The sequence below is a fragment of the Calidris pugnax genome, unplaced genomic scaffold (genome assembly GCF_001431845.1).
Source record: "Calidris pugnax isolate Ruff unplaced genomic scaffold, ASM143184v1 scaffold4, whole genome shotgun sequence".
Classification (NCBI taxonomy): domain Eukaryota; kingdom Metazoa; phylum Chordata; class Aves; order Charadriiformes; family Scolopacidae; genus Calidris; species Calidris pugnax.
This window is the reverse complement of record NW_015090781.1, coordinates 9,820,657-9,848,187: the sequence shown is the minus strand read 5'-3', so window position 1 is coordinate 9,848,187 and position 27,531 is coordinate 9,820,657. Positions and strand designations below refer to the sequence as shown.

Below are 27,531 nucleotides of genomic sequence, written 5' to 3'. Positions count from 1 at the left end.
AGCTGGAGACTTATGGAGCATAGATAGCATCATTTAAAGAGAATAACACTAGGGGAGAATTTTAGAGCTGATGATGATGGTAACAGAAGACAGAGAGGAGTTGGTAGGGACAGCCGGGCTTTCTCTGTAAGTAACAGGTAGAATTAAAAGGAAGAGGGTGAAGTCTGTTATTCTGAATGCTCGATCTCCTATTAATGCTAGAATATTACACTTATTTGAAAGAAGTGGGTGAAACAAAAGGAAATAACTGTAGATTTGAGAGGCAAATGCAAATCTTCTTCAACGTTTAAATCAATAAAAAAATGGCTGTGACCGTCCTGGTTACAAAGCAGTGTCTCAGGATGAAACTAGCCATCTAGGGCTCTGGACATCTCCTGTGTTTGGTCCCAAGCTTTTCTTGTGTCAAAAAAAAAAAAAAAAAAGAGGAAAAATGAGGGGATGAAAAGGGGAACGACCCCAATGCCAGCCTGTATTTTCACATGTTTAAAAAAAAAAAAAAAAAGAGGAAAAATTAGGGGATGAAAAGGGGACCGACCCCAATGCCAGCCTGTATTTTCACATGTTGCTTACGCTTCCGGTGTTGCAAGACACTTGCCCCATCCAAGCTTGCGGTGGCTGGGAGGAGAGCTGTGTTTTCCTGCAGCACAGCAGCAGCGTAGGCGTGCTCTGTTTGTGCGAGGGTTGGTGATGATGCATGTTCTTTCCGGAAGTTTTTAGATCTTTGATAGTGAAAGATAAAGAACAGATTCTTGGCACTGTTTTATCTTGGACACGTGCCATGAAAATAGATTTGGGCATGCTGTCAGCTTCTGCTTCCTAATTGTTGGAAACTGAATAGCTTAAAGCAGCTTGGAGGCTATTTGAAAGTACAAAGTTAGTAGAAAAGCAGAAGAGAGGCACAAGTTTTGTAGACAGTCCTTGTAGATATATTTGCTGATAGGTCAGCGAGCAATTGTGGACCCTCCCAGTGGCAACTCCAACCCCAATCAGCTTTTGGTTTGGAAGAATAACTCAAACAAATGTTGGGAATGCACAAAGATTTTCATTTTTGCTGCTGTCCCAGGAGCCTGCCAAATGTAACTGTTAGAGCCAGGGGTTACACAGAATACCCTGACTGCATTAAAGTCTCAGCAAAATCACTTTCCAAAGGATGTATTTTACCTTCTATACAATAAACACACATTTGGGGACTGGAGTTTGCTGTAGAAAAAATCACTAATTTGCACTAAAGGAAGAAAGTGTGGGAACTGTAGGTAAATAATTTTGCTATCAAAATATCTAGGAGGGAAATGCAAAAGAAGGGAGTGAGGTGATGGCCCTGCAAGAATGCTAACTGGGAAAATAGACTTGCTCCCAGGTGATGTGATCTTACAGGAGGGTTGGTAACTGGTATGACACAACTATGGGCTGAAAAAAATTAACACCAGATCTCAGATCTACCAAAAATACCTTCAGGATGTGTTTTCTCAGGCATTGAGCTACTGTAATCATTCACTCACTTCTGGTATGCCAAAGGTAAAGAGTCTAACCTAAATTAAATGTAAAGGGAGAAGTCAAGAAAACATACCAAAATGCAAATAAAGAATTAGCTTTTCGTGGGGAAATGGAAGCCTGAAGAGAAAAGCAGAAACTGATAAGAAATCATGTGGGAACATGTGAAATGCAGGTTGTCTAGAGAAGAAAAAAGGCCTGACATATTTTTACCTGGAGAAAATTATAGAGTTTCCCATGGTGTTTCTGTAAGGAAAGATGCTGGCAAGTGATGGCGCTATAAAATGATATAATCATAAAAGAGATAGTCTTAAAGGCAGAATGAAGGCACTGGAGAGGCTTTCTGTACAAAAGCCTGGTAGAGCCTCATCTCTAACAAAGGTGAAAGACCAAAAGGACTTGGTAGGCTTATTGCTGAAAACTTGTGGTTTATTTACAAGGATTTTAGCAATATGTTTTAGGATATTAGAGTAGCATGAAAAAATCTGAAAAGTCACAGAAATAAAATAGATAGGATCAAAAATGGGAAGAGAGACAAATACATAAACTGAACTTTGTGGTCTCCACCTATAAGTTCTGTTTAATTAATTTTAATTATTCTTATTCTTTTGGTTCTGGGCTCACAAATATTTATGAGGGACATTTAGATAGGTTGTGCTTTTTGGAAGGAAGAGTCTGCTGTGCTATGCAATAGAGTGTTTTATTCCTGGTAATGGAGAACTCTGACAAAAAGGGTCCTTTTTTTCTCATTATCATACCTGCGTATATCACTTTATCACAAGCATACATTTTCTTCTAAAATTATTTTTCTGATGCTACATAAAAGTAAATACAGATGGTGTAAGTGGAGCAAAAACATTACTTTGGATTACTTATTATTGCTGTTCACTTCTTCTATAAAATATTTAAGAGGTTTATTTGTACGCATGTTTGTTTTACCTTACCCCATTGACAAAAGAGCGTCATGAGAGAGCAAAGGGACTGAGGCTGAATGATTTATAATGGCTTTGTTAGAAATGTGTTTTGGAACAGTTTTTGTAGTGAACAAATGCTTAAGGAGTATTAAATGAAATTTGTATTGTAATTCTGAAGCACTCTTATTGTTGCAGAATATTTAAATAACATAAAAAACTGAATGCAAATCATAACATGTCCTTAAAAACTCTAGACGAATGAAGCACACTCGATTAAAAAAAAAGCTACCTTTCAACGTGACAGCCAAACATATCAAATGGTGCATCTCACTTGACATTTTAAAGATGCAATTTAAATTGTTTTAAGAAGTTGGCTTACCTTGTTGTGAATATATGAAAGAATTGTTTGTTCCAGTCTTTATCAAAGCCAGGTTGTCTTGTGAAATATCAAACCCTTGCACTTTTTGGGCTGGCTCCATTAATATGAAGTGATAGTATCCAAAGGTTTCATACAATTAACAATTTTAATTTTTAAACACGGAAAGAAACAGGAGGAAGCCTATTTGCTACCAGCAACACACAGATGTTGTCAGTGGTTTTTTTTTTTTCACTTGTAAAAAATAAATGTCTTGCTCTATCAATAGGTGTACTAGCAAAGAAGTGCAGTGTTGATGTTTATGATACCAAAGAATGAAAATTAACTCAAACAATATATGACAAAAATGCAAAACAGGACAGCACAAGGGGAAGGAATCAATGCACTATTTTATTTTTAGCTGAACTGATTGGGTGAGAAAATGTATATTTTTAAGTAGTCTAATCAGCTGGACCACATTTATAGTAGAAGTCATCAGCCCATATGAACTGTCATATTTTGTCAGAACGCTGTTGAAATCAATAGCTTAAAATGAAGCAAAATGAAAGCTTGTATTTTTGAAGGTAAGACTATGATTTATTTTTCATAAAAACTTCAAATCAATTTCTAGAATGGCCTGCGTTGCACTGCGCACACTGTGGTCTCGTGTCGTTAAATTCAGTGACCCAAACCAGCCCCTGGCCCTGCTGCATGCTTTTTTGTAACCCTGGGGAAAATATTCACATCTCTTTTGCTTCAGTTCCTGAATTTTAGAAAGGGAAACTAAGCATTCCTTTTCGTCTCCTTGAGTCCCCTTTATTTGTTCAACTCGGGGGCAGAGATCCATGCCTGATTTATGAAGGATATTATATGGCGTAATTACTAGCTGCAGGTATTTCCCAACTGCGTAGAAGTACCTGGGGGGGGAGGATTGTTTGGTTCTTCTCCAGGGGAGCACAGAGAGGAGAGTCCCTACTTGCACAAGAAGGGGGTCTTGCCTAAGGAGTTTCCCTAAGGGGCAGAGGATGGGATGGTTTCTGGATCCTACTCTGCATGGGTGGAGATGGCAAGGGTACCAGACCAGTGAGTCTGAGAAGGTAGACATCTGATTTGTCAACTTGGCTGCAAACCTTCTAGCGAGCTCCTCTGGCAAACTTCACAGGAGGTGACTGGATTCTGACATCTCAAAATTATTGCTGTGTAATTTGAAACACGCCTGTTATCACTCACGTTCAGCCTTGTGTAACCCATCTCATTGACACCTTCTGGTAAACCTCACTGGACGTATTCTGGAATAGCCAGTTGTTAGGAGGGACAGATCAGCATTGCCCAACGTGATTCACACGCAGGATTTCTGTACCCAAATGATAAAACTCACATTAGATTTAAAAATTAGATGTGTGTCTTAGGTCACAGTGGGCAATTAAAAACCGAGAGGATTTTTGTGGGTAGCTTGTATTGAAACAGAAACAGTCTTAGCTTATTTTGCTTGATGCTGATAACTCTTAGTAGTCTGGTTTTGTTAACCAGTATAGCCAAAATGCTGCCAAATATTGGGGGGGCAATGCTGTATAGTAATGCAAATAATGCAGCTCAGGTGCAACTTCAGTGGCTTCAGAAAGGCGAGTTAGAGGTGGAAAATTCAGCTTCACTGGTAAAGAGAAAATAGTTACTTTGAAAGTTGTCAGAAAATTGAAGATCCTCAATAGCGTAGCATAGTTTTGACGAAGAAGATGCCTGTTTCAGGCATAAAGAAAGGCCCAGCTCACCCACCCAGTGTTCAGCAGAGCACATGAATGAGTGTCTTGAATAGAGCACATCAATGAGTTCTTCCCCAGGAAAAAGGCAGCGATCAAATGTTTTGCTCCATGTTAAGCTGTTGTACTTGACGCATGGTGAATTTCTGATGGTAGAGTTTTTCGAGGTCTATTGTACGTCTTGGTGTGCAGTCCCAGCTCCTAAGCACTCTTTTGGATGTGCTGCTAAAATATTGTTTAAATATGTTCTTCAGGAAGCAAGGACACGTCAGGCAACAGTATTCAAACTCTGATTGTTTTTATATTTAAAATTATTCCTCAGACTCCTGACACAGAAGCAATCAGATGCTTCTGAAAGCATGGAAGTGTTCGTTTGCTGAACAAGTAAGAAGGTGCTACTAAAGAATTTGGTTGTCTGTGCTCCTTTTTTGTTTTCTCCCCTCCTCCTACCCTTTTTTTTCTTTTCTCTTTTTTTCTTTTTTCTCCTGTCTTCCTTCTTTTTTTCTTTTTTCCTTTTTTTATGTTTCTTCCTTCTTTTTCCTTTTTTTTTTTTCTTATTGCACACTCCTTCTAAGATAACTAAGAGCATTTTGAAGGTAAATTGACCAAGGATTCTTTTTCATATTTTTTATTTTCTTCCTTGACTTTGAAATATAATCACACTGCAGGTGTGTGTTACTAGTGAAATACACATCAGTGGTCATTGTAACTGGAACTCAGAAGTGTTACTCCCCTGTATGGATAAAAGCTGACAACGTTAATTTGGAAATAGAGCTTTTGTAGAGGACTGGGCAAGTTTTTCATAATCTGTTGAAGGAGCCTTGTGAATGTTTTTCCGCTGACTGAGGAAGTGTATGGTCTTCCAGACGGTGAGGGTTGCCATAGTGGACAACCACAGCGTTCCTCGGTGAGCCTCAGCAAAGTGTCAGGGCTTGCCATGTGCTCGGTCGCACGGTCCCACAGCCACAGAACACAGACCTGGAGAGGGAGGGAGAGTTTAAGGAAATATATTTCAGCACAATGGGACGTTCTTTTAGCAGCAGACCAAGATAAGAAATATAAATCCTATTTTTATTTTATGTTAGGCCAAAGCATGAGTTCTCGTAGACTTAGAAAATAAGTGTGTGTTATGAAATGATTTTTTAAAGAATTACTAGTTAGTGACTAAATATTACATTTTTAGACATATTTGCCTTTATGCTCAGACTCTTGTTAGTGTCTTAAGACTGTGCTTTTGAAGGGAATCTTGAATCTCTCACTCCATTTTCCCCAGTTATCACACTTTGGTTTACATGACAGAGTGGTGTTGGGACACATCAGCTGGGTTCATTTTGGTTAAAACTCCCAGGAGAGGTGTGCTCCAGAAGTGTACCTGGTGTACTGCAGGTCCCTGTGGGCACCTGGCCCATGGGATCAGGTTGGAACAGCCTAAAGTACCCTGTTGAGGGAAGCATACTGCTGCACTGTGCAGGGCTGTTTCTGATGTGCTGCAATTTAGGAGAAAAACTTGTACCTTTCTCACAAATGCAGGGCTATACCACCCCTGAATTTCAGGTTGGATATCTCTCTTCTTTGAGGAAGTCTGGCCGCAGTGCTGAGCTGGTGGCAGTAACTCTAGTCAGCCAAATGCCCAGGTACTGCTATGAAATTTGGATGAGGCTCTTGTTTTGGGTACTTAAACCCACTTACTTTAAGGGGCATAGAGTCACTTAGGTTATTAATTTGGAAATAGAGCTTTTGTAGGGGACTGGGCAAGTTTTTCATAATCTGTTGAAGGAGCCTTGTGAATGTTTTTCCGCTGACTGAGGAAGTGTATGGTCTTCCAGACGGTGAGGGTTGCCACAGTGGACAACCACAGCGTTCCTCGGTGAGCCTCAGCAAAGTGTCAGGGCTTGCCATGTGCTCGGTCGCACGGTCCCACAGCCACAGAACACAGACCTGGAGAGGGAGGGAGAGTTTAAGGAAATATATTTCAGCACAATGGGACGTTCTTTTAGCAGCAGACCAAGTTAAGAAATATAAATCCTATTTTTGGTTCATGTTAGGCTAAAGCATGAGTTCTCATAGACTTAGAAAATAAAGTGTGTGTTATGAAATGATTTTTTAAAGAATTACTAGTTCGTGACTAAATATTACATTTTTGGACACATTTGCCTTTATGCTCAGACTCGCTAGTGTCTTAATTTGGACCGAGACTGTGCTTTTGAAGGCCACTGCATGGGGTTGTTGTGGCCCAAGTGCACAAACCAGCACTTGGCATTGTTGAACCTCATTCTGTTGGCCTATCAATACCATGCAAAGGTGTTTTGGGTGTTTTTTTCCCTTTTTCTGTTTGGTTTGTTTGTTGTTCCTCCCTCCCTCTCCCACCCCGGCCCCACGGAACAAAACACCATTAGATTATGTACTCACACGTTTCCATTTTCACCAGATATTATTCTGACTTCTTCAGCTCCCATGCAGCCATCTACATGACTTAGATGGTTTTTCCAGAGAAACTCAACTTTTGAAATGTTCCCAGAAATTTCTGTATCAATATAGTTCAAGTATGTGTTGCCTGGTTTGAAAGTGCCCCTGTCAAAAGAAAAGCACAGAAGTGATGCTCTGTGTTCTTTACAAATGAGAGGGGGAAAGGGGAAAGCTCCAAGCAGAAAGAGTATTACCATTTTTCCTTTTTTTCAGCAGTCATGTTAAACTTACTTGTCAATTGTATATTTTTTGCTGATCCCATTAGTTCCAGTCAAGGCTATATCTATATTTCCCTTCATGGTTTCTGTTGCAGATACTCTGACACGTATCTCTTTTCGCCAGCCTTTGAAAGCAAAATGAAATAGATTATGGATATTTTGTCAGAACGCTGTTGAAATCAATAGCTTAAAATGAAGCAAAATGAAAGCTTGTATTTTTGAAGGTAAGACTATGATTTATTTTTCATAAAAACTTCAAATCAATTTCTAGAATGGCCTGCGTTGCACTGCGCACACTGTGGTCTCGTGTCGTTAAATTCAGTGACCCAAACCAGCCCCTGGCCCTGCTGCATGCTTTTTTGTAACCCTGGGGAAAATATTCACATCTCTTTTGCTTCAGTTCCTGAATTTTAGAAAGGGAAACTAAGCATTCCTTTTCGTCTCCTTGAGTCCCCTTTATTTGTTCAACTCGGGGGCAGAGATCCATGCCTGATTTATGAAGGATATTATATGGCGTAATTACTAGCTGCAGGTATTTCCCAACTGCGTAGAAGTACCTGGGGGGGGAGGATTGTTTGGTTCTTCTCCAGGGGAGCACAGAGAGGAGAGTCCCTACTTGCACAAGAAGGGGGTCTTGCCTAAGGAGTTTCCCTAAGGGGCAGAGGATGGGATGGTTTCTGGATCCTACTCTGCATGGGTGGAGATGGCCAGGGTACCAGACCAGTGAGTCTGAGAAGGTAGACATCTGATTTGTCAACTTGGCTGCAAACCTTCTAGCGAGCTCCTCTGGCAAACTTCACAGGAGGTGACTGGATTCTGACATCTCAAAATTATTGCTGTGTAATTTGAAACACGCCTGTTATCACTCACGTTCAGCCTTGTGTAACCCATCTCATTGACACCTTCTGGTAAACCTCACTGGACGTATTCTGGAATAGCCAGTTGTTAGGAGGGACAGATCAGCATTGCCCAAAGTGATTCACACACAGGATTTCTGTACCCAAATGATAAAACTCACATTAGATTTAAAAATTAGATGTGTGTCTTAGGTCACAGTGGGCAATTAAAAACCGAGAGGATTTTTGTGGGTAGCTTGTATTGAAACAGAAACAGTCTTAGCTTATTTTGCTTGATGCTGATAACTCTTAGTAGTCTGGTTTTGTTAACCAGTATAGCCAAAATGCTGCCAAATATTGGGGGGGCAATGCTGTATAGTAATGCAAATAATGCAGCTCAGGTGCAACTTCAGTGGCTTCAGAAAGGCGAGTTAGAGGTGGAAAATTCAGCTTCACTGGTAAAGAGAAAATAGTTACTTTGAAAGTTGTCAGAAAATTGAAGATCCTCAATAGCGTAGCATAGTTTTGACGAAGAAGATGCCTGTTTCAGGCATAAAGAAAGGCCCAGCTCACCCACCCAGTGTTCAGCAGAGCACATGAATGAGTGTCTTGAATAGAGCACATCAATGAGTTCTTCCCCAGGAAAAAGGCAGCGATCAAATGTTTTGCTCCATGTTAAGCTGTTGTACTTGACGCATGGTGAATTTCTGATGGTAGAGTTTTTCGAGGTCTATTGTACGTCTTGGTGTGCAGTCCCAGCTCCTAAGCACTCTTTTGGATGTGCTGCTAAAATATTGTTTAAATATGTTCTTCAGGAAGCAAGGACACGTCAGGCAACAGTATTCAAACTCTGATTGTTTTTATATTTAAAATTATTCCTCAGACTCCTGACACAGAAGCAATCAGATGCTTCTGAAAGCATGGAAGTGTTCGTTTGCTGAACAAGTAAGAAGGTGCTACTAAAGAATTTGGTTGTCTGTGCTCCTTTTTTGTTTTCTCCCCTCCTCCTACCCTTTTTTTTCTTTTCTCTTTTTTTCTTTTTTCTCCTGTCTTCCTTCTTTTTTTCTTTTTTCCTTTTTTTATGTTTCTTCCTTCTTTTTCCTTTTTTTTTTTTCTTATTGCACACTCCTTCTAAGATAACTAAGAGCATTTTGAAGGTAAATTGACCAAGGATTCTTTTTCATATTTTTTATTTTCTTCCTTGACTTTGAAATATAATCACACTGCAGGTGTGTGTTACTAGTGAAATACACATCAGTGGTCATTGTAACTGGAACTCAGAAGTGTTACTCCCCTGTATGGATAAAAGCTGACAACGTTAATTTGGAAATAGAGCTTTTGTAGAGGACTGGGCAAGTTTTTCATAATCTGTTGAAGGAGCTTTGTGAATGTTTTTTCTGCTGACTGAGGAAGTGTATGGTCTTCCAGACGGTGAGGGTTGCCATAGTGGACAACCACAGCGTTCCTCGGTGAGCCTCAGCAAAGCGTCAGGGCTTGCCATGTGCTCGGTCGCACGGTCCCACAGCCACAGAACACAGACCTGGAGAGGGAGGGAGAGTTTAAGGAAATATACTTCAGCACAATGGGACGTTCTTTTAGCAGCAGACCAAGATAAGAAATATAAATCCTATTTTTATTTTATGTTAGGCCAAAGCATGAGTTCTCGTAGACTTAGAAAATAAGTGTGTGTTATGAAATGATTTTTTAAAGAATTACTAGTTAGTGACTAAATATTACATTTTTAGACATATTTGCCTTTATGCTCAGACTCTTGTTAGTGTCTTAAGACTGTGCTTTTGAAGGGAATCTTGAATCTCTCACTCCATTTTCCCCAGTTATCACACTTTGGTTTACATGACAGAGTGGTGTTGGGACACATCAGCTGGGTTCATTTTGGTTAAAACTCCCAGGAGAGGTGTGCTCCAGAAGTGTACCTGGTGTACTGCAGGTCCCTGTGGGCACCTGGCCCATGGGATCAGGTTGGAACAGCCTAAAGTACCCTGTTGAGGGAAGCATACTGCTGCACTGTGCAGGGCTGTTTCTGATGTGCTGCAATTTAGGAGAAAAACTTGTACCTTTCTCACAAATGCAGGGCTATACCACCCCTGAATTTCAGGTTGGATATCTCTCTTCTTTGAGGAAGTCTGGCCGCAGTGCTGAGCTGGTGGCAGTAACTCTAGTCAGCCAAATGCCCAGGTACTGCTATGAAATTTGGATGAGGCTCTTGTTTTGGGTACTTAAACCCACTTACTTTAAGGGGCATAGAGTCACTTAGGTTGGAAGGGACCTTTAAGATCATTGAGTCCAACCATTAACCTAACACTGCGAAGTCCACCACTAAACCATGCCCCTGAGCTCTACACCTACATGTCTTTTAAATACTTCTAGGGATGGTGATCCAACCCCTTCCCTGGGCAGCCCGTTCCAATGCTTGACAACCTTTTGGTGAAGGGATTTTTCTTAATATCCAATCTAAACCTCCCCTAGTGCAGCTTGAAGACATTTCCTCTTGTCCTTATTGCTTGTGAAGACACCAACGCCCACCTCACTACAACCACCTTTCATGGAGTTGTAGAGAACGATAAGGTCTCCCCTCATTCTCCTTTTCTCCAGACAAGACATCCCCAGCTCCCCCAGCTGCTCCTCACAAGACTTGTGCTTCAGACCCCTCACCAGCTCCATTGCCCTTCTCTGGACACACTCCAGCACCTCAATGTCTTTTTTGTAGTAAGAGGCCCAAAACTGAAACACCGCACTTGAGGTGGGGCCTCATCAGTGCCCAGTACAGGGGGATGATCACTTCCCTAGTCCCGCTGGCCACACTGCTGCTGATACAGACATTGGAAGAGATCTTTAAGGTCATTGAGTCCAACCATTAACCTAACACTGTGAAGTCCACAACTAAACCATGTCCCTGAGCTCTACACCTACATGTCTTTTAAATACTTCCAGGGATGGTGATCCAACCACTTCCCTGGGCAGCCCATTCCAATGCTTGACAACCTTTTGGTGAAGGGATTTTTCTTAATATCCAATCTAAACCTCCCCTAGTGCAGCTTGAAGACATTTCCTCTTGTCCTTATTGCTTGTGAAGACACCAACACCCACCTCGCTACAACCACCTTTCACAGAGTTGTAGAGAACGATAAGGTCTCCCCTCAGCCTCCTTCTCTCCAGACAAGACATCCTCAGCTCCCCCAGCTGCTCCTCACAAGACTTGTGCTTCAGACCCCTCACCAGCTCCGTTGCCCTTCTCTGGACAGGGGGATGATCACTTCCCTAGTCCTGCTGGCCACACTGCTGCTAATACAGACAAGGATGCTGTTGGCCTCTTTGGTCACCTGGGCACACTGCTGGCTCATGTTCATGACCAACACCCCCAGCTCCTTTCCTTCCAGGCAGCTCCAGCCACTCTTCCCCAAGCCTGTAGCACTGCATGGGGTTGTTGTGGCCCAAGTGCACGAACCAGCACTTGGCATTGTTGAACCTCATTCTGTTGGCCTATCAATACCATGCAAAGGTGTTTTGGGTGTTTTTTTCCCTTTTTCTGTTTGGTTTGTTTGTTGTTCCTCCCTCCCTCTCCCACCCCGGCCCCACGGAACAAAACACCATTAGATTATGTACTCACACGTTTCCATTTTCACCAGATATTATTCTGACTTCTTCAGCTCCCATGCAGCCATCTACATGACTTAGATGGTTTTTCCAGAGAAACTCAACTTTTGAAATGTTCCCAGAAATTTCTGTATCAATATAGTTCAAGTACGTGTTGCCTGGTTTGAAAGTGCCCCTGTCAAAAGAAAAGCACAGAAGTGATGCTCTGTGTTCTTTACAAATGAGAGGGGGAAAGGGGAAAGCTCCAAGCAGAAAGAGTATTACCATTTTTCCTTTTTTTCAGCAGTCATGTTAAACTTACTTGTCAATTGTATATTTTTTGCTGATCCCATTAGTTCCAGTCAAGGCTATATCTATATTTCCCTTCATGGTTTCTGTTGCAGATACTCTGACACGTATCTCTTTTCGCCAGCCTTTGAAAGCAAAATGAAATAGATTATGGTTGCGAGGAGATTTCTTTCCTAATGGTAATATGTGTTTCAATGTTTTCCAGGGAGAGGAAAGGATTGCACAAATGTGCTTGGAAGCAAATAAAATGTTACTCTTTATTAAGGCAAATGTTAGTTCTGCGTGATTCTGGTAGTACTAATTTCCTTTACAGTGGTCTAAATTGGAAATCAAATCTTTGCTGACCTACTGACTCTGTTAGTATTTAATCTGCCATGGCCAATGTTGTACCTTGCTCTTCCATTTGGCCTCGCTTTTAATTTTTTAATTTCTTAGAATTTGAGATTTTCTTAAAAAACTCAAAGCAAGCAATTTTTGGGGTCTCATGGGTAGGATGTCAGCTGTCTATGAAGTGAGTTCCACTGAACTGCTGTGGTGTTAATGATATATTAAAAAAAAAACGGCAGCTTTCCCAGGATAATCCTGATGTTCAGAGTGTTCAGGGTTTGTCTTATACCTGTGTGCAGCCCAACAGCAGTCAGAAGCTCTTCTCAGCCCACATGTATTTCAAAGGCAGAAGAAGGGCCTCGGATGCAATAGCACATACTGATTTCAAGAAACCAGATTTAGGAAGTTTTTGTACCGGGTTTAATTCTGGCTATTTAAAGGAGAATCTCTTCACCTACTTCATAAAGTTATATTTGGTTTCAGACTATAGTTTTTATAAACTCCACAGTTTGTAAATGTTGAAATTAATGTATTCATTCAGATTTGAGAAATGGCTAGTTCCTCTATACTCAAACACTCTGTATTCATTTTTTTACCTTTTGCTCTTACAGACATGTGACATAAGATTTTTTTTTTTTGTTCTTAATTTTGCTTTCATATTTTTTTGCCTAGTGAATAAGGACCTCAAAGACCCTCTTTCAGTTATTGCCTTTGCAATTCACCCTGTATTCATTTTTTTACCTTTTGCTCTTACAGACATGTGACATAAGATTTTTTTTTTTTGTTCTTAATTTTGCTTTCATATTTTTTTGCCTAGTGAATAAGGACCTCAAAGACCCTCTTTCAGTTATTGCCTTTGCAATTCACCACCTGTGATGGATTACAATTTATTTATGAATTTTCTTATTTCCCAGTTCTTTGGCTGCTTCTACATTAATCATAATTCATATTACTCCCTGCCATTTTGGCTTGATGAGTTTTGCAAAAATACCCCAAAATCATCTACTTTCATAAATTTTTGTCAATAAAACCAAGGTAACATTGATTTGAAATTTTGCACTTTCAGCGTAACATTCACCTTTTTGAAATTTTGCACTTTCAGCGTAACATTCCTCCCACCTCCAGCTTTATAGAATTTTTAGAAGCCGTCATTTAATTAACAAAATTTTAATAGGGTTTCTAGCTCAGAGGTCAGCATCAGTTGATCTGTTTCTATCATTATCTCAGCCTTTCCCAGACGCTGCTGGTACTGCATGTTCTCAACACACCTGAGACTCTAGATTTTGTACTGAGTGATGTTCATGAACTCCAGCAGCTCCCTGTAAAAGTGTAAGATATTTGTTCACACATAATTCATTGCCACTTCAGAATTCACCACCCAAAATGAGCACTTACGAGCATATGGAGTGGAGGGTCCTGTGTTTAAATAAACCCTTTGCTCTTCTTTTTCAGTTTTATGTAAAAACTTATCAGCATAGTGACCCATTAGTGGACATCCTTCCTTCGGACATGGGAAGCAGTCTCCCTGGAGGAAAATTACAATGTGTGTTACAAGACGTTATCTGTTTTAGTCCCACTTCTTAAACTTTAAGAAATTAGACTATTTCAGTGCTTTCCCACCATTTTTGAAAGGTATTTGCTTCAGATCATATCTTCAGTATTTATCAGTGTGGTGAAAAAAGGATTTGGCATTATTGGTCAGCTTATTTACCTGTTTTAGTCCCACTTCTTAAACTTTAAGAAATTAGACTATTTCAGTGCTTTCCCACCATTTTTGAAAGGTATTTGCTTCAGATCATATCTTCAGTATTTATCAGTGTGGTGAAAAAAGGATTTGGCATTATTGGTCAGCTTATTTCATCTGGTTGAAAATCAGAGAGAAACAGGTTGAAAATCTGGCCCAATTCCTTATGCTTTTGCAGAGACTGTAAGTAAATACCTTAATGCATGTTGGATGTTACATTCATCTGGTTGAAAATCAGAGAGAAACAGGCTGAAAATCTGGCCTAATTCCTTATGCTTTTGCAGAGACTATAAGTCTTAATGCACGTTGCGCATTACCTGTATTTTACAGATCAGATAGTAATATATTCATCTTTCGTAGGGTCCATTGAAAGGTTGTCTCCTATTTATTATAGGGTTGGTAGCTATATTTGCAAGCAGATCTGGCTGGATATCTCACTTGTATGGTAAAGCTATTTAAGCTTAGGAATACTGAGGCTTGGGGTCTCACTTTGGGATGTGTTCTGTCTGCATTTTAGACTTTACTCCCTTGCAGTAACCTTAATGAAATTAATCTACCTGCTTAGATCAAACATTCAGGTCAAGACCTTGATGTCCATGAAAAAAAAATAAAAAATAAACCCGTATGTATTTTCAGTGAAAGTTATTTAATTGCAATTGGAAAAAACAGCATTGTTATATTTCAGTAGTTCAGTTTTGATATTAGGGAGTTTCTGTAGGACCTGGTATTTTTGGATCTTTGGCGGGCATTAGATGAATAAAAGGCTAAATGATCATTACCAATTTATTATGAGACTGAAAAAAAGCATTTCACTTGCATCATTAATTGCACACGGTTGAGGTTTTCAAGTCTTGAGTTACATCAAACTTTCAAGTCTTGTAGCAACATTGCTACAAATATTAACAACTTTTTCACAGCATTGTAATCTTTCCTTTTGGGAGTAGATGGAAATAAATTCAAACTTGTCTTCCTCCTTGGCCAGTCCTCAGTAGCATTGCCAAAATTGGTCCACAAAAAGCCCAGTTATATTGGGCATGAAACACCAGGACATTATGCTTCCTTCTTTGTTGTGCCATCTGAGGGTTGTGTGAACAATGCCGTGCTGTATAAACATCTCCCCTGCCCTATATACTATGGATGTTTATTGATTATATGTATGTTTAAACATTTCTGGTATCCAGAGGCTGTCCTCTTGATGATGGGTTCCACCAGGTTTAGATCCTTCAACCAGTGTCCCTTACTGTTGACCTATGCAAAAGGTGAACCCTGCCCCTGCCTCTCATTGCCCTCTTACAGAGGTCCTCTTGATGATGGGTTCCACCAGGTTTAGATGGACTTCCTTCAACCAGTGTCCCTTACTGTTGACCTATGCAAAAGGTGAACCCTGCCACTGCCTCTCATTGCCCTCTTCATCTCTCTCTTTGCAACTGTTTTTGGTTGTTTTGGACTTCATCTCTCTCTTTGCAACTGTTTTTGGTGGTTTTGGAGTTTGTATTTTTGCATTTACTGCCCTATTTTCTTCTGCATCTTTTTTTTGAATTTGCTACTTTTACGTTTTGCCTGGTTTTTGGGTATTGTCTCGATGAGGGTAGTCAGTGGGTCTGCACAGCCACCCTCCTGTATCCCATGATCTAGAATGTAGAAGTTTTCCCAGAAATTATTAAGAGAAGAAGGGCAGGGCTATAACCCCACAGATAAATATGTACCTGATACTTACCAATACAAAATCTTGGTATGTTTCACACAGATACCCAACAAATCCATCGGGAGTGATAATACTCTCAGCGTAATACCGGAGACTTCTTTTATGTCCACATCCAAAAGCTCTGTATCCTGAGGAAATGCCCAGGTAAAAAAAAGATTAAAGCTATACATTAACATAAAGCCCATGCCAAAACAACACTTGTGGGTCTTTTTTCCCTGAAAGCATTTACACATACAAATTTAATTTAATCTGAAGTCTCAGATTAAAAAGAAGTAATAATTAGATGATGTTTAAAGTGTGATTTACTTGGTTTTATAGCAAAATGTGTACTTATGGCTACAAATATTTTTTGATGGGGAAGAGCTAGGTTCTAGTCTGTGTGTTGCTGTGCTCGTGCCAAAATTCACAGAGGTGGAGATGCACCAAGGTGGAGGTCATGCAGCCCCCTGTCCAACCATGGGTACTTAACTGCTTTTACTTCAGCATGAGAATAGAGGAGGATTTAGGAGAATTTCCCTTTGATATTTCAAAGACTGAAATAATTCATAGCTACAGAGTTTGTAAAGCATATAGTAGTTACTGTGAAGTAATTTTCATTTGCTTACCATTATCACAACATGGTATTTTGTAAAACCACAGTTTCCACTGATTTCTAGAATTAAAGGTAATTGTAGTAATTATTTTAACTTCAGTGGCTTTCAATGTTTTTAAGCTCTAGAAAATCTGTGGTCATTTGACAGTGGTGATTCTGTGAAATGCTCTAAAAAGCAAGATGTTTGGCAGTGTGTCCTTGATTTTGTCAGAATTATTTGAAACAAGTACATTTTCCCATCAGAATGAGATTTATAAGCAGGCAGTGCAGGAAAGAAGAAAGTGCAATTTGGGTTATATTTACAGGTCCCTTGTAACAAGTATTGTCTTCATTGGCTCTGAACAATTTTTGTGTAAAAATAGGCTCTACTCTGCTTCAACATGTGTGGGGGCCCACCTAATTACAGCATGAAGTCATGGAGGCATTACGTAATTATAAATTGGCATAGTTTATAGTGAAATCCAAATTTCACCTACTATCAATGTCTGTGCATCTTAAAGACAGGCCAGTTAGTATTGACCAGTTGACACACATTGTTCTTTACACGAAGAAAGAAAAATCACACCAAAAACCCTCTGAAATTTGTTTTTATCCTTTTTTTTCTGAAAACAATATGCATCATTAAGGTGTTCTCACTATCTTTTCTTTATTGTGTCTTTAAAACTAATTCAGGAAGGTCTGTGCTTTTAACTATAAAAACTTCAGCTCTTACTGTTGGATTATTTTGTGCTAGTGTGGAATTCACTTAACATCTATACAATGGGAACATAACATTCCTACTGCATCAAATGCTGTAGAAAGAAGTTACTAAATAGCATTTCTAAAGCCAGTAATACATAAAAGCACTATAGAAATGTAAATATTATCAAACAGAAGACGTATGCACAAAGTAAGGTTTAACCAAGAGGCAGGAGCTAAAGTAATCTCTAATTTTAGGAGCTGAATGAACAACCAACTCCATCCGCTCGTGTTCAATTGAGCTGGGCTTCTCCCTCACCACAAAACATTGCAAACAGACTTGTGAAATATCTGTGGAAAATATTTAATTATTTTTTTTTTCTGAAAAGGCAGACATTCTTATGCAATCTGGTTGGAAGTTGTTTTGGTTCCCAGTGACTTTGTGCACAGCCAGCTTTCAGTCCTCTTTGTTACAAAGTTCTCCAACCAGGTCTAAGACTGAACTTTTTTGAAAGCCAATTACTTAACTAGCAGCAGGGATTTCAAAACATTTAGCTGTGAATAACAGATATTCTTATTTTTGTAGGTTAGGACCAGAAGGCAGGATTTTGGGGGTCTATTGTGCTGGATCCCAGGGTAATTCTGATTAACTGCCCAGCTTTCTTTGAAGAACATGGACTATCAATGCAGCAGTCATTTTATCATCTTCTGTATTTTTAACCTTGTGCTGTTCCCTTTGAAGACACTAAAACTGTTAATGGCGTGGATGAGTATGTCTAGCCCCAGTTACATTGGAACTAATGTCTTCCTAGGGAGAAGGGAAGCTCAGATTTTAAAATTCTCATTTTTGGATTATCCTTGAGTGAAACTTTACTGGTCCTTCATGTGTGGAATTCCCACTGAGGTTAGTCGGTCAGCACAGTGACAGGCTCTTGTAACAGGTTGTGATGAACGAGTCTGCATGCTTTAACTGAAGTTTCCATCTGGAATTTGCCTTGGTTAGTAGATAAGATAATTGGAGGGTATTTCACAGGCAGCTTTAAATCTTCCATTTTTGAGCATTCTCCCCCTACTCCAAATTTGAGCTATATAAATAATATATACATTCAAAATGCCTAGCCTTTATTTCTAACTGCCTATAATGAGGTATTTCTTAAAAATATATTTACCTCTCATAAGGTCATTGATATTCCGAGTTGCAGGAGGTACCCGAAGTTGATTGCACCCTGGCATCTTCTTCCCACCGTTTGGGTAAAAATCCAGGTGGCCGCATGTCTGAAGAATCCCTGGAGCTGAAATACAGAATGAATTGAGGCTGATCGTTCTCAGGTACACAGTGGCCAAAGTCAGCTTTTGGGCAAAAAAACTTACCAAAGTCAAAGAACAGATGACCAGCATGAGTATGAATTATATCAACAAATTTTGCATCTGAAGGATCCAGCCTAACCATGGTGGGAGTATACTGAAAAAGGGGCCCAGCTGGATCCAAACCTAAATAAATGGAGATACATCTGATTGAGTAAATAGCACTATATGTATGTCATCACATACAGTCTGTGTGCACTGTGTGTCACTACATTTTGACCTTCACTCTACATATAAAAGTCCGTTTTGTGGTCCATGGCAGCCAGCAAAACAAGCAGGGTTTTAATGGAATGGTGGCTAGAAGCATTGCAGTGCAGAAAAAGGCTGATGGGTGCTTGGCTTACTCTTGAGGAGCAATGTTATAAGAGGTTTGGTGGTTTTTTACTTGTTAGTGAAAGACATGAAATCTTGATGTGTTATTCTGAGCATGTAGGCTTGTCTGAGTGTTTTCATTTGGTCAAAAATCTAAGCCCAGTTTCCCTGACTTGCTTATGTGACTGCTCACTGTGTATGTAGCTTTGTCAAAGCAATGTCTGTGCATAGAAAAGAACCGACTGGAGGAGAAAGGCAAGCAGAAAACAGTGAGTTCTTAAAAAACGTTATGTGTGAGCGTGTTGTGTGCTGCATCTCTCTGTGTAGCTATGAGACTAATAGCTTGCTTCCTTTTCAGGGTGTCTGTGGCTATTTACTGTCTCATCCTGACATACTAGATCTAGGGCTTTCAGTTTTTCGTTTCAGATTTTCAATCTTTTGAACTGCTGAAAAGTCATGTTTAGAGTGGGCTTCTAAAACCAAATATGACAATGAGTTGCTAATGTTTTACAAGTCTGGTTTTCCACATTAATCCAGTTTTTTGTTCCTGTTCTTCTATATCCTTAAAAATCATAACTGACTGCTCCCTGGGACTTGTTGTGACTTGTGAAAAGTGACCTCTGCTTAGCTATAGTTGGGACAGTTGAGCCTTTCTGACCTGTTGCAGTTGAGCTCAGGGCTGTGAACGTTGACGTGTGAAATGCATGGCATGTGATAGGACATGGCTTCATTTGTGTGCTGTCTCATAACTGACTGCTCCCTGGGACTTGTTGTAACCTGTGAAAAGTGACTTCTATTTAGCTACAGCTGGGACAGTTAAGCCTTTCTGACCTGTTGCAGTTGAGCTCAGGGCTGTGAACGTTGACGTGTGAAATGCATGGCATGTGATAGGACATGGCTTCATTTGTGTGCCGTCATGTTAGCTGTCTGCTGTTAATTACGACAAACCAGCACCTTGTGGTCTGTACTCATGTTAGCTGTCTGCTGTTAATTACGACAGACCAGCACCTTGTGTGTTTATAAAGCATCAGTGATTCTTCAGTTCTCTTAAGTCGCATGAAAATATCAAGTGTCATCAGCTGAAATAGCCTCGGTACCTGTTATTCTTCCAATGCCAGGTTTCCTCCTCCCTGCCTCCCCTGCGGCGTGTGCTCCAAGGCTGTGGCCGATGAAGTGAATGTTGGCAGGAGAGTAGCCATAGTCTTTCTGTGAAGATGTATGGAAGGGTGAAAACAAACATGTCAAGCGGGGGTTACAAGCCTGTGGCTCTGCACCACGGCCCCGTGCTGTGCCAGGACATGGCCAGACCAGTGGGTGATGGAGGGGACTGTCGTGGGTGAGAATTTAATGTTGAGGGTGGTGGGATCTGTACCAAAAGAGAAGCAGCTCCTAACTCATCCCATCCCCCGTATAGCATGCCTCTGGAAGGGAGTAACCTCTGTTAGGAATTGACAATAGAAAAGAAGGAAAAGGGAATTTCTACACACAACTCCCCTACATTGGCACTTGTTGCTTATCCAAAAGAGGAGTGACCCCATGACTCACCCCTGAACCTGTCTGCCTGGTCAGGACAGTGGTCTGTGGTGGAGGAGTTTTTGGGGCAGCATACCCTCTTTGTGAATCCAGTGGCTCTCCTCCTATGGAGAAGTTCCACCACCCAGGTCCTGTAGGTGGGGAGGACCACGCCAGGAGCACTGCTGGTGTGCCAGGCTCAGCTGAGCCTCTGCTTGGGAAGCCTGGGAGTGGTGGCTGCAGGAGAGCTGCTTCTCTGTGCTGCCATCCAGTTCTCACAGGAGCAGTGTTTGTGACTTGCAGAGGGAAGTTTTAACCACATTGACCCTCTACTGCTACTCTGCACCCTTTTGGTTTTTCTGGACAGTCTCTAATCTGATGTTTTATCCAGTAAAAAGCCCATTATGAGCAAAACTTTCAGAAACTATGCCCTGTATGGCTTTAGGGATGTGCTTATCTGTGGTTTGACGCTAAAGTATTTCCATTTGTGCAGGATTAGAGAGTTTTTATGACATTTTCAGCTGTGTTATTGAGTACTTCTGTACCTCCTAAAGGTGCCACCCTGAACACAGTCTTTGCCATACAGGTTATGGGCTGGTGTTCACGTTCCATGGTTATTTTTACCTCAAGAAGGTTCACCAGATACACCAGCTCAGCCCCCACAATGCGGACGTTGTTAACGGCGTCAGTGTACAAACCACTAGAGCCACCTCTCCAGTCAATCAAAATACAGTTCACGTCCTCAGTGCGAAACATGAGCTGGTGGAAAACATGACGACAGGAGAACAGAAGGAAATGGGCATTAGATACAGTAGTAGCAGGGAATATACAAACAATCTTTTGTTTTCCTGTAGCTGGGAAGTCATTTTGTCTCTGCATGACTGATAAAGACACATCTTTAATATATTAATTCCTACTAGTACTGAAGAATCAACACAAGGAGGCAGAGTGGAGGCAGTGATGTTAACACACAGAACACTGCTTAGGTTCCGTTTTCCATTCCAGATGCCTTGATTGGCTTTAGGGTATCAACTTCTCTTAATGACAGAATGCTAGTTAAAAAAAATGAGGATAGTATGACCTCTTTTTTATCTTATCTTAAACTTTATTCTTCAAAATTTATATGTTGGACCATCTAAAAGGATTCGCAAACTTGTGTGCATGTGCTTGAAGTGTTCAGCCCCAAAGTTCATATATTTTAACAAAAAATTCCTATTTATATACTTCTGGCAATGGGACATTCTGATTTTTCATTCTGAAACCATTTCATTTTTGAAATGTGCCTAAATAAAATGAAACTGATCTGCTGAACAAAACATTTTGTTTTTCTTAGATCAAGCATCTCACTCAAACTGAAATGTTTTTTTCAACCTTTTGCTGAGGTGGGAAAAGTGACTTTTCACCCCCTTTATTATTGGCAAGGAATTGAAAAATCAATTAATTATAGCTTTCCCTGTGGAGGTGAATGCAGCAGAAGGGTATTTAGCACAAGGCTGAAGTGCACTACACTCATAACTAGGAACACGAGTGTGGTCTTGTCGAACTGAGCTTCATTCTCAGGGTTTTTTCCCCTCGTTTATTCACCGAATTAACAAGAGAACAGAGGTGTATATTTTATGTGGGAATTTTAAGTCAGTTAATGTGGATATTTGCACTTTCAAACACAAGTAAAATGCCAATAGTCATACTGTACCCTGCATATATTTGTTATCCAGAGGAGGTCCGCTCCAACAAGATGGCCATGTATAAGGAAGCGAGTTTTCCTGTGTGGTCGAAAATTTGAAGCTTTGATAGTCAATGGATCTGTAGCAGAAATTTTCTGTGTAACAAAAACAAAACCAAAAAACAACCAACGAACAAAACAACAAGGATGTGACTGCTCCATCCCACTGTACATTTTGATACAAAGCAGAGCACCCCAGTGGTTAAGGAATAGTTCTGGACTCTGAAGAGATGGGTCTTGTTCCTCACTCTTAAACTGCCTTACTGGGGGATATCAAGAAATCACTTCAACAAATGATTCACTTCCTCTAGTTAATTGAACTAATAATATTGGCAACCTTTGCACAATGCTTTGAGATACACTGGTACAACGTGCCGTGTAAAGATTTTATCAAACTTGGCCATAGAAATATAAAGTTAGCATCTTCTGGTTGACTTTGAATCTGTAACGATTTTTCTTGCTTTTTTCTTTGAAGATAAGACCTTCATCACTAAGCTTATTTATATTTTATCTTAAATATATTCCAGACAGCATAAGAAAGCCCACCAGGCTTAGAACATCAGAGGCAGTAGGTATCCTGGGGGTTATTGGGAAGGAAGGTGTTATTTTCTTTTAAAAAAAATTCTGAATACTGGGTTACTTTAAAATTTGGTTCTTACTTATTTTTTGTTATGGTTTCACAAGCTTAAAAGGAGATGTCACATACTAATTAGTACACATATCACCTTCAGTGAAAGATGGATTAAAGTCAAAACCTTATAGGCTTCCTCAGCTAGAGATGTTAGACTTGTTCTCAGGTGATTCTGGAGTAATCATTAAATGCCTCCAATGTTTGTGACTGCCATTTATATAAAAAAAACAGCTCTGAAGCCTTTTTCATGTAATGCAAGCCAACAACAGCAACACATTGCACCCCCCTTGCCCCTTTCATATTAATTTGCCTCATTTTTCTTGCTCTTTGTCCAAGTAAAATTCACACTCCTTGATAGTCAGTTCTCTTCTTTCACCAGACTAGTCTGTAGCTCCACAAAACTGCTTCATGTCACAGCCCAGCCCAGACACCTCCAACACCTTGAGCGTCCTGCTGTGTGCTTTTCCTGGCCTTCAGACAAAAGGGTTGACGCACTTCTGGCATCTTTCAGGACATTCCCATTTGATCCATCCCATGCAGTCCTGCAGGCTCCTTTTAGCTACTTCCATTTGTCGCTCTGTCATGGTCTAGAGCTTCCTCTTGCTGCCACTCTTTTGCAGATATGTTTTTTCTTCCATACAGCTCCAGACTCTACTGTCTCTATGCTTCTCTACCTTGAAGTTTCTTCATGAGAGAGAACCTGGATCGGCTCTCTGTAAGAGGAATCTCCAAACTGTCTCCATCTACCAGTCTTTAGCTTTTTAGTCTCCGTTTTCTCTCAGTACCACTGTTCCACAAAATGTTTAATATTTGTTTATTTTCTTTCTCCATTCACATTTCACTCTCTTTTTGGTTGTTTCCTTCTTTTTCCACATATAATTTCATTGTCTCCTTCATCTTTCCTTTAGTCTCCCATTTTCCTTTCTAAGCTTTCCTTTCATTTTTCATCTTGTTTTCCTTCCTCTCTGTGTTGAACACAGATACTCTCTCTTCTGATCTTCACTCTTCGCTATCTACCTGCTCTTAGGGCTTAGCATTGGCCACCACATAAGCAGAGCCTCTGAGACCAATTGTATGTTTTTAATCTGGAGATATACAGAAGCCAAGATTGAACTTTCATTTTTTACTGTCTAAATCTGAAAATGAATTTAGCTTACTGCAGAGAAGTATATAAAACATATCCAAAATATCCCAGGTGACTTGTGTTAGAAGGCTGTAATTAACATGCTGTAAATATACCTGGCTCATCAGAGAGCTGAAATGAGGAAAAAGAAAAAAAGATGGAAGAAAATTATGATGGACTGTCTGTGTGTAATATAGAATTGAGGCCTCTCATGGGGACTCATGAGCAAAAATACAGAAGAAAAGAAACTGTCTGTATAATCTGTTGAATGTGTTATATACTATCAGTGTTTGAAAACAAAGCAGTTTCTTACTTGGTATTTTATGATATTGTCTCTAGTGTAAAGAAGGAATTTGGTGTTCACATCTTCTGGAGAGCTGGGCAAGCCTGCCAGCTGTCTCCCTGGAATCCCAGACCAAGGTGGGCTGTCTGTAAAGCATCCAAGCCTTTTGTAGCAAACATCCCTTCCTGGGGTACACAAAGAAAAATGTTAATGTTCCGGGAAGGTAGCGGGTTAGGCTGCCATCACTTCACAAGGAGCTGGCAGGATAATATTTATACCAAGGAAGCAGAAAATGGCTAGTTCAGATTAGGATGGGACCTGTGTTCATTTTTCATTAAGGGACTCAGTTGTGCTTCTGTGCCTTGTGTGTAGCAGGGATTTGAACTTCAAGACTGATTCCTGTTGCAAATATAGTGTAGAGCTCGGTTTGTTGAACCCATGACTTATTTTGTCAAACTCATTAACACAGCCATGGGAAAAAGATAATAAAATCTGGATCCTTTGTGGATGCAGAGAACAAACCAGCTTTTGCTGCCAGTGCAGAACAGTCCTTCAAATTAGTGCTACTGCTCCATGGATTATCTAAATTGTTATGTCTTGTGCAACAATTCATGAGGGAGTAAAATGAAACTAAAACATTAAAACAGATATCTCTGGTTGCTCCATAACATACATTAAACATTTCTCTTATTTTTTTATCACCATCAGATTTTAGTGGAATCAATGAAGTGGAATTTGAGTGGAAACTTAAAGCAAAGGACAGCCTCAGGAAGTGTGATCTGTGCCTGAAGGACTAAAGTTTCCCAATTTCTATTGTGGCTGTAATACAGTAACGATGCAAATATGACATACAGGCGTTGCCATTAAATGTCATCCTTACCCACAATTATAGCACCACAGTTGTGAAATCCCAAGTAACTTTTATTGCCATTAAAAAGATACTGAAAACAATGAGAAACTACTTTTACTTAGGACAGGTGACAGATTCATACTACTTCACACCATGACTTAATCTGTTTGTTACTCTGTACAAAAGGCAGGGGCAGAGTGATATATACTGCAAATAGGATCACAGAATCATATAATTGTTTAGGTTGGAAGGGACCTTTCAGATCATCAAGTCCAACCGCCAACCTAACACTGACAAAAAAACATCACTAAACCATATCTCTAAGCACTCTGTCTACTTGCCTTTTAAATACCTCCAGGGATGGTGACTCAACCACTGCCCTGGGCAGCCTGTTCCAATGCTTATTAATAACCCTTTCAGCATAAAAATTTTTTTCTAATATCCAATGTGCTCCTAATGAAAATGTATGTTAAATCCATTCCAAAGCACGTCCTTTTTCTAAAATGTAGTTATTCTGGTGTAAGGTGCACACAACATTTTTTACAGTTTGTAGATTTTATCAACTATGGGTCTTACCTCTGGCTGCTTGAAGAAGAAAAAGAGTAGTGATCCATGCTGCAAACATCTAAAGCAAATAAGAACACAATTCAAACCTAATTAAAAATGGAATCTGGAATTCACCTAAGGGTTTCCTTGATCCATTTAAAAAAAAAAAGTCATAGTGGCCATGGTAGAACTTCAGGCATTTAATGAGTTTGATCTCAAAGAATCAACGCTTCCCTAAAGATAGCAAGGTTTCCAGAAAATTCTTTTGGGACTCTTTCTGTTTGCCAGGGAGATTTTGTATATGCAGGATAACCTCTAAACATCTCTTAAAGATTGTCTTCCTGACCTTGACAAACAGAAGTTTTGTGGGACGTTTTTTCCTCTAGTGCTGCGATTTATGAGCAAGAAAATGAAATTCTTAAAGGAATTATAATGTCTTTTTACAAAGTGAAATTTCTTCTAGGATTTAGTAGGAAAGTTACTCTATTCAGTGACTCGGGGATTGTATTTAAAAGAAACCAGGAACAAACAATCTGTGTTTCTAAATCATATAGTCTTGAAAACTCATTTTGCTCATTGCTCTCAGCCATGTATCCTTATCAGCCCTGATCTGCTTGATCACTTAATCACCAGCTGATAGGTAAGCATTGGAGTAAATGGAACCATTCATTTACTTTGAGGTGAAGTAGGGAAAGCCTTTTAAATGTAGTCTTACTACCACTACTTAGAAAACTCTAATATCAGGCCCTGGTTCCCCAACAAGCCCTGCACAGGTAGAGCTCTGCGTCCCCTTCCTGCCATCCCCACCCCAGTCCCCCAAGGTCAGTAATACATTCTTAGGAGTGAAGAGTTCATCCCTATGAAACCCACTGCAGGTTTGCCCTGCTTCCATCTCCTGTCCTCCAGCCACTCACCAAATACCCTAGCTCTTATCATGATGCACCTTATTTAAGTTCCTGAGATATCTTCTCTCCAATGCATCCCATTTTACCTTGGCAAAGCTCGGAGCAAGTTCTTTGGCTCCACTTCTCAGTTGATTGCGGCAAGCCTTGTAGAAGCCCTTTGACGAGCCTGGAATGGAGCAGGACAGCACTTTGCCTGCCCAGGGAGGGTGTGCAGTGGAGGCACACTCACCCCACCGCTGCTGCACGAGGCTTGGGTTCCCAGCTGCATCTGTGACTTTGCTGGGTAGTGCCAGAAGAGATCTCCTCGTATCAGGCATCCTTCAGTTGAGATAAGACCAGGTCAGACCAGTTACTGCCTGACTCCACCTGTTTAATGCAAAGTTTCAAATAGGGTGTTATTGTCATCCATCAGTAATTACTTTTAGAGCTAAAAAGTACTGGGAAGTAAACACTGAACAAACACACAGTCTTTCAGGATCAGGAGCAAGGCTCCTGCCATCGGCTGGGCTGCTCGTCTCGGTGGGATGCTGAGCTGGGATTCATGACTTGGCATCACACTGGAAGGCTGTAGCAGAGCCCCAGTCCAGATTTTTAATAGCAAAACCATCCTTCCTGGAGCTTATTCATGCTTTAAATAATTTACAACCTTAGACAAATTTTTCAAATTTGTATTTGATAGCTTGGTCTACCATTACAACATCAAGACACAAGCAAGGTGGTGTGGGACCAGCTGACGTGTATGATCGCAGGGTTTGAGCTGTTACCTGAGAAAAGGCAGAAAGAAGAGAGAAGGATGAAAAATGGTAAAAAATATAAATTGCTCAGTCTGTTTTCTGTTATTTATTCATCTTGTAGTTCTCTTGTCTATAATTTTGCCAGGGGATGAATTACCTGACTTTTCTTTGAACAGACGACAGAAATATTTTTAAACCGGGGAGAACAGTTCCTTGGGCAGATTGTCACTACATCTGATCACCATGATTCTTCAAAATTAAATTGTATTAATTGCAGTAATTTTAGTTTTTAGTGTTTTGATAATGATGTCTTCTCACATAGTACTATATAGTTGTCACACTATTATGCTAACATTTCTGCTCAGGCTTCCCTCGAAATCTTTCTTCCTGTATGTAGACACAAATGAGAAACTTGCAACTCAACATTTCAGTGTTAAACCCTTTAAGTATAATTGGGTGACTTTTGGCACCTCCTAAGCCAAAGGGGGAGACTCCCTTTTGGTATAATCCTTTCCACTGACTGATGACTTATCTCATATCTGGCACACATAAATATGAACT

General features: G+C 40.2%; 1 protein-coding gene across 1 annotated transcript; it reads right to left on the bottom strand.

Moving 5' to 3' along the window:
* Nucleotides 1-511: 511 nt before the first annotated feature.
* On the bottom strand, nucleotides 512-26,553 carry LOC106897180 (pancreatic lipase-related protein 2-like). The gene is made up of 13 exons (XM_014957653.1): nucleotides 26,323-26,553; nucleotides 25,362-25,410; nucleotides 23,966-24,120; nucleotides 21,869-21,994; nucleotides 20,800-20,934; nucleotides 19,761-19,869; nucleotides 18,358-18,477; nucleotides 18,156-18,272; nucleotides 15,729-15,844; nucleotides 13,663-13,792; nucleotides 11,954-12,065; nucleotides 11,666-11,827; nucleotides 512-719 (listed from the first exon to the last, which is right to left on the bottom strand). Exons 1-13 carry the CDS (start codon nucleotides 26,551-26,553, stop codon nucleotides 512-514), a joined length of 1,770 nt encoding a protein of 589 aa, XP_014813139.1.
* Nucleotides 26,554-27,531: the final 978 nt, after the last annotated feature.

What these genes read in the sequence shown, in the direction of transcription:
- LOC106897180 (XM_014957653.1), bottom strand. Translation starts at nt 26,553, where the DNA reads ATGCCTGATACGAGGAGATCTCTTCTGGCACTACCCAGCAAAGTCACA. An exon ending in TGGCATTGGAAGAATAACAG is followed by an intron (nt 18,478 to 19,760) that starts GTACCGAGGCTA and finishes CCATTTATTTAG; the next exon opens with GTTTGGATCCAGCTGGGCCC. An exon ending in ACCCTCCACTCCATATGCTC is followed by an intron (nt 12,066 to 13,662) that starts GTAAGTGCTCAT and finishes TTGCTTTCAAAG; the next exon opens with GCTGGCGAAAAGAGATACGT.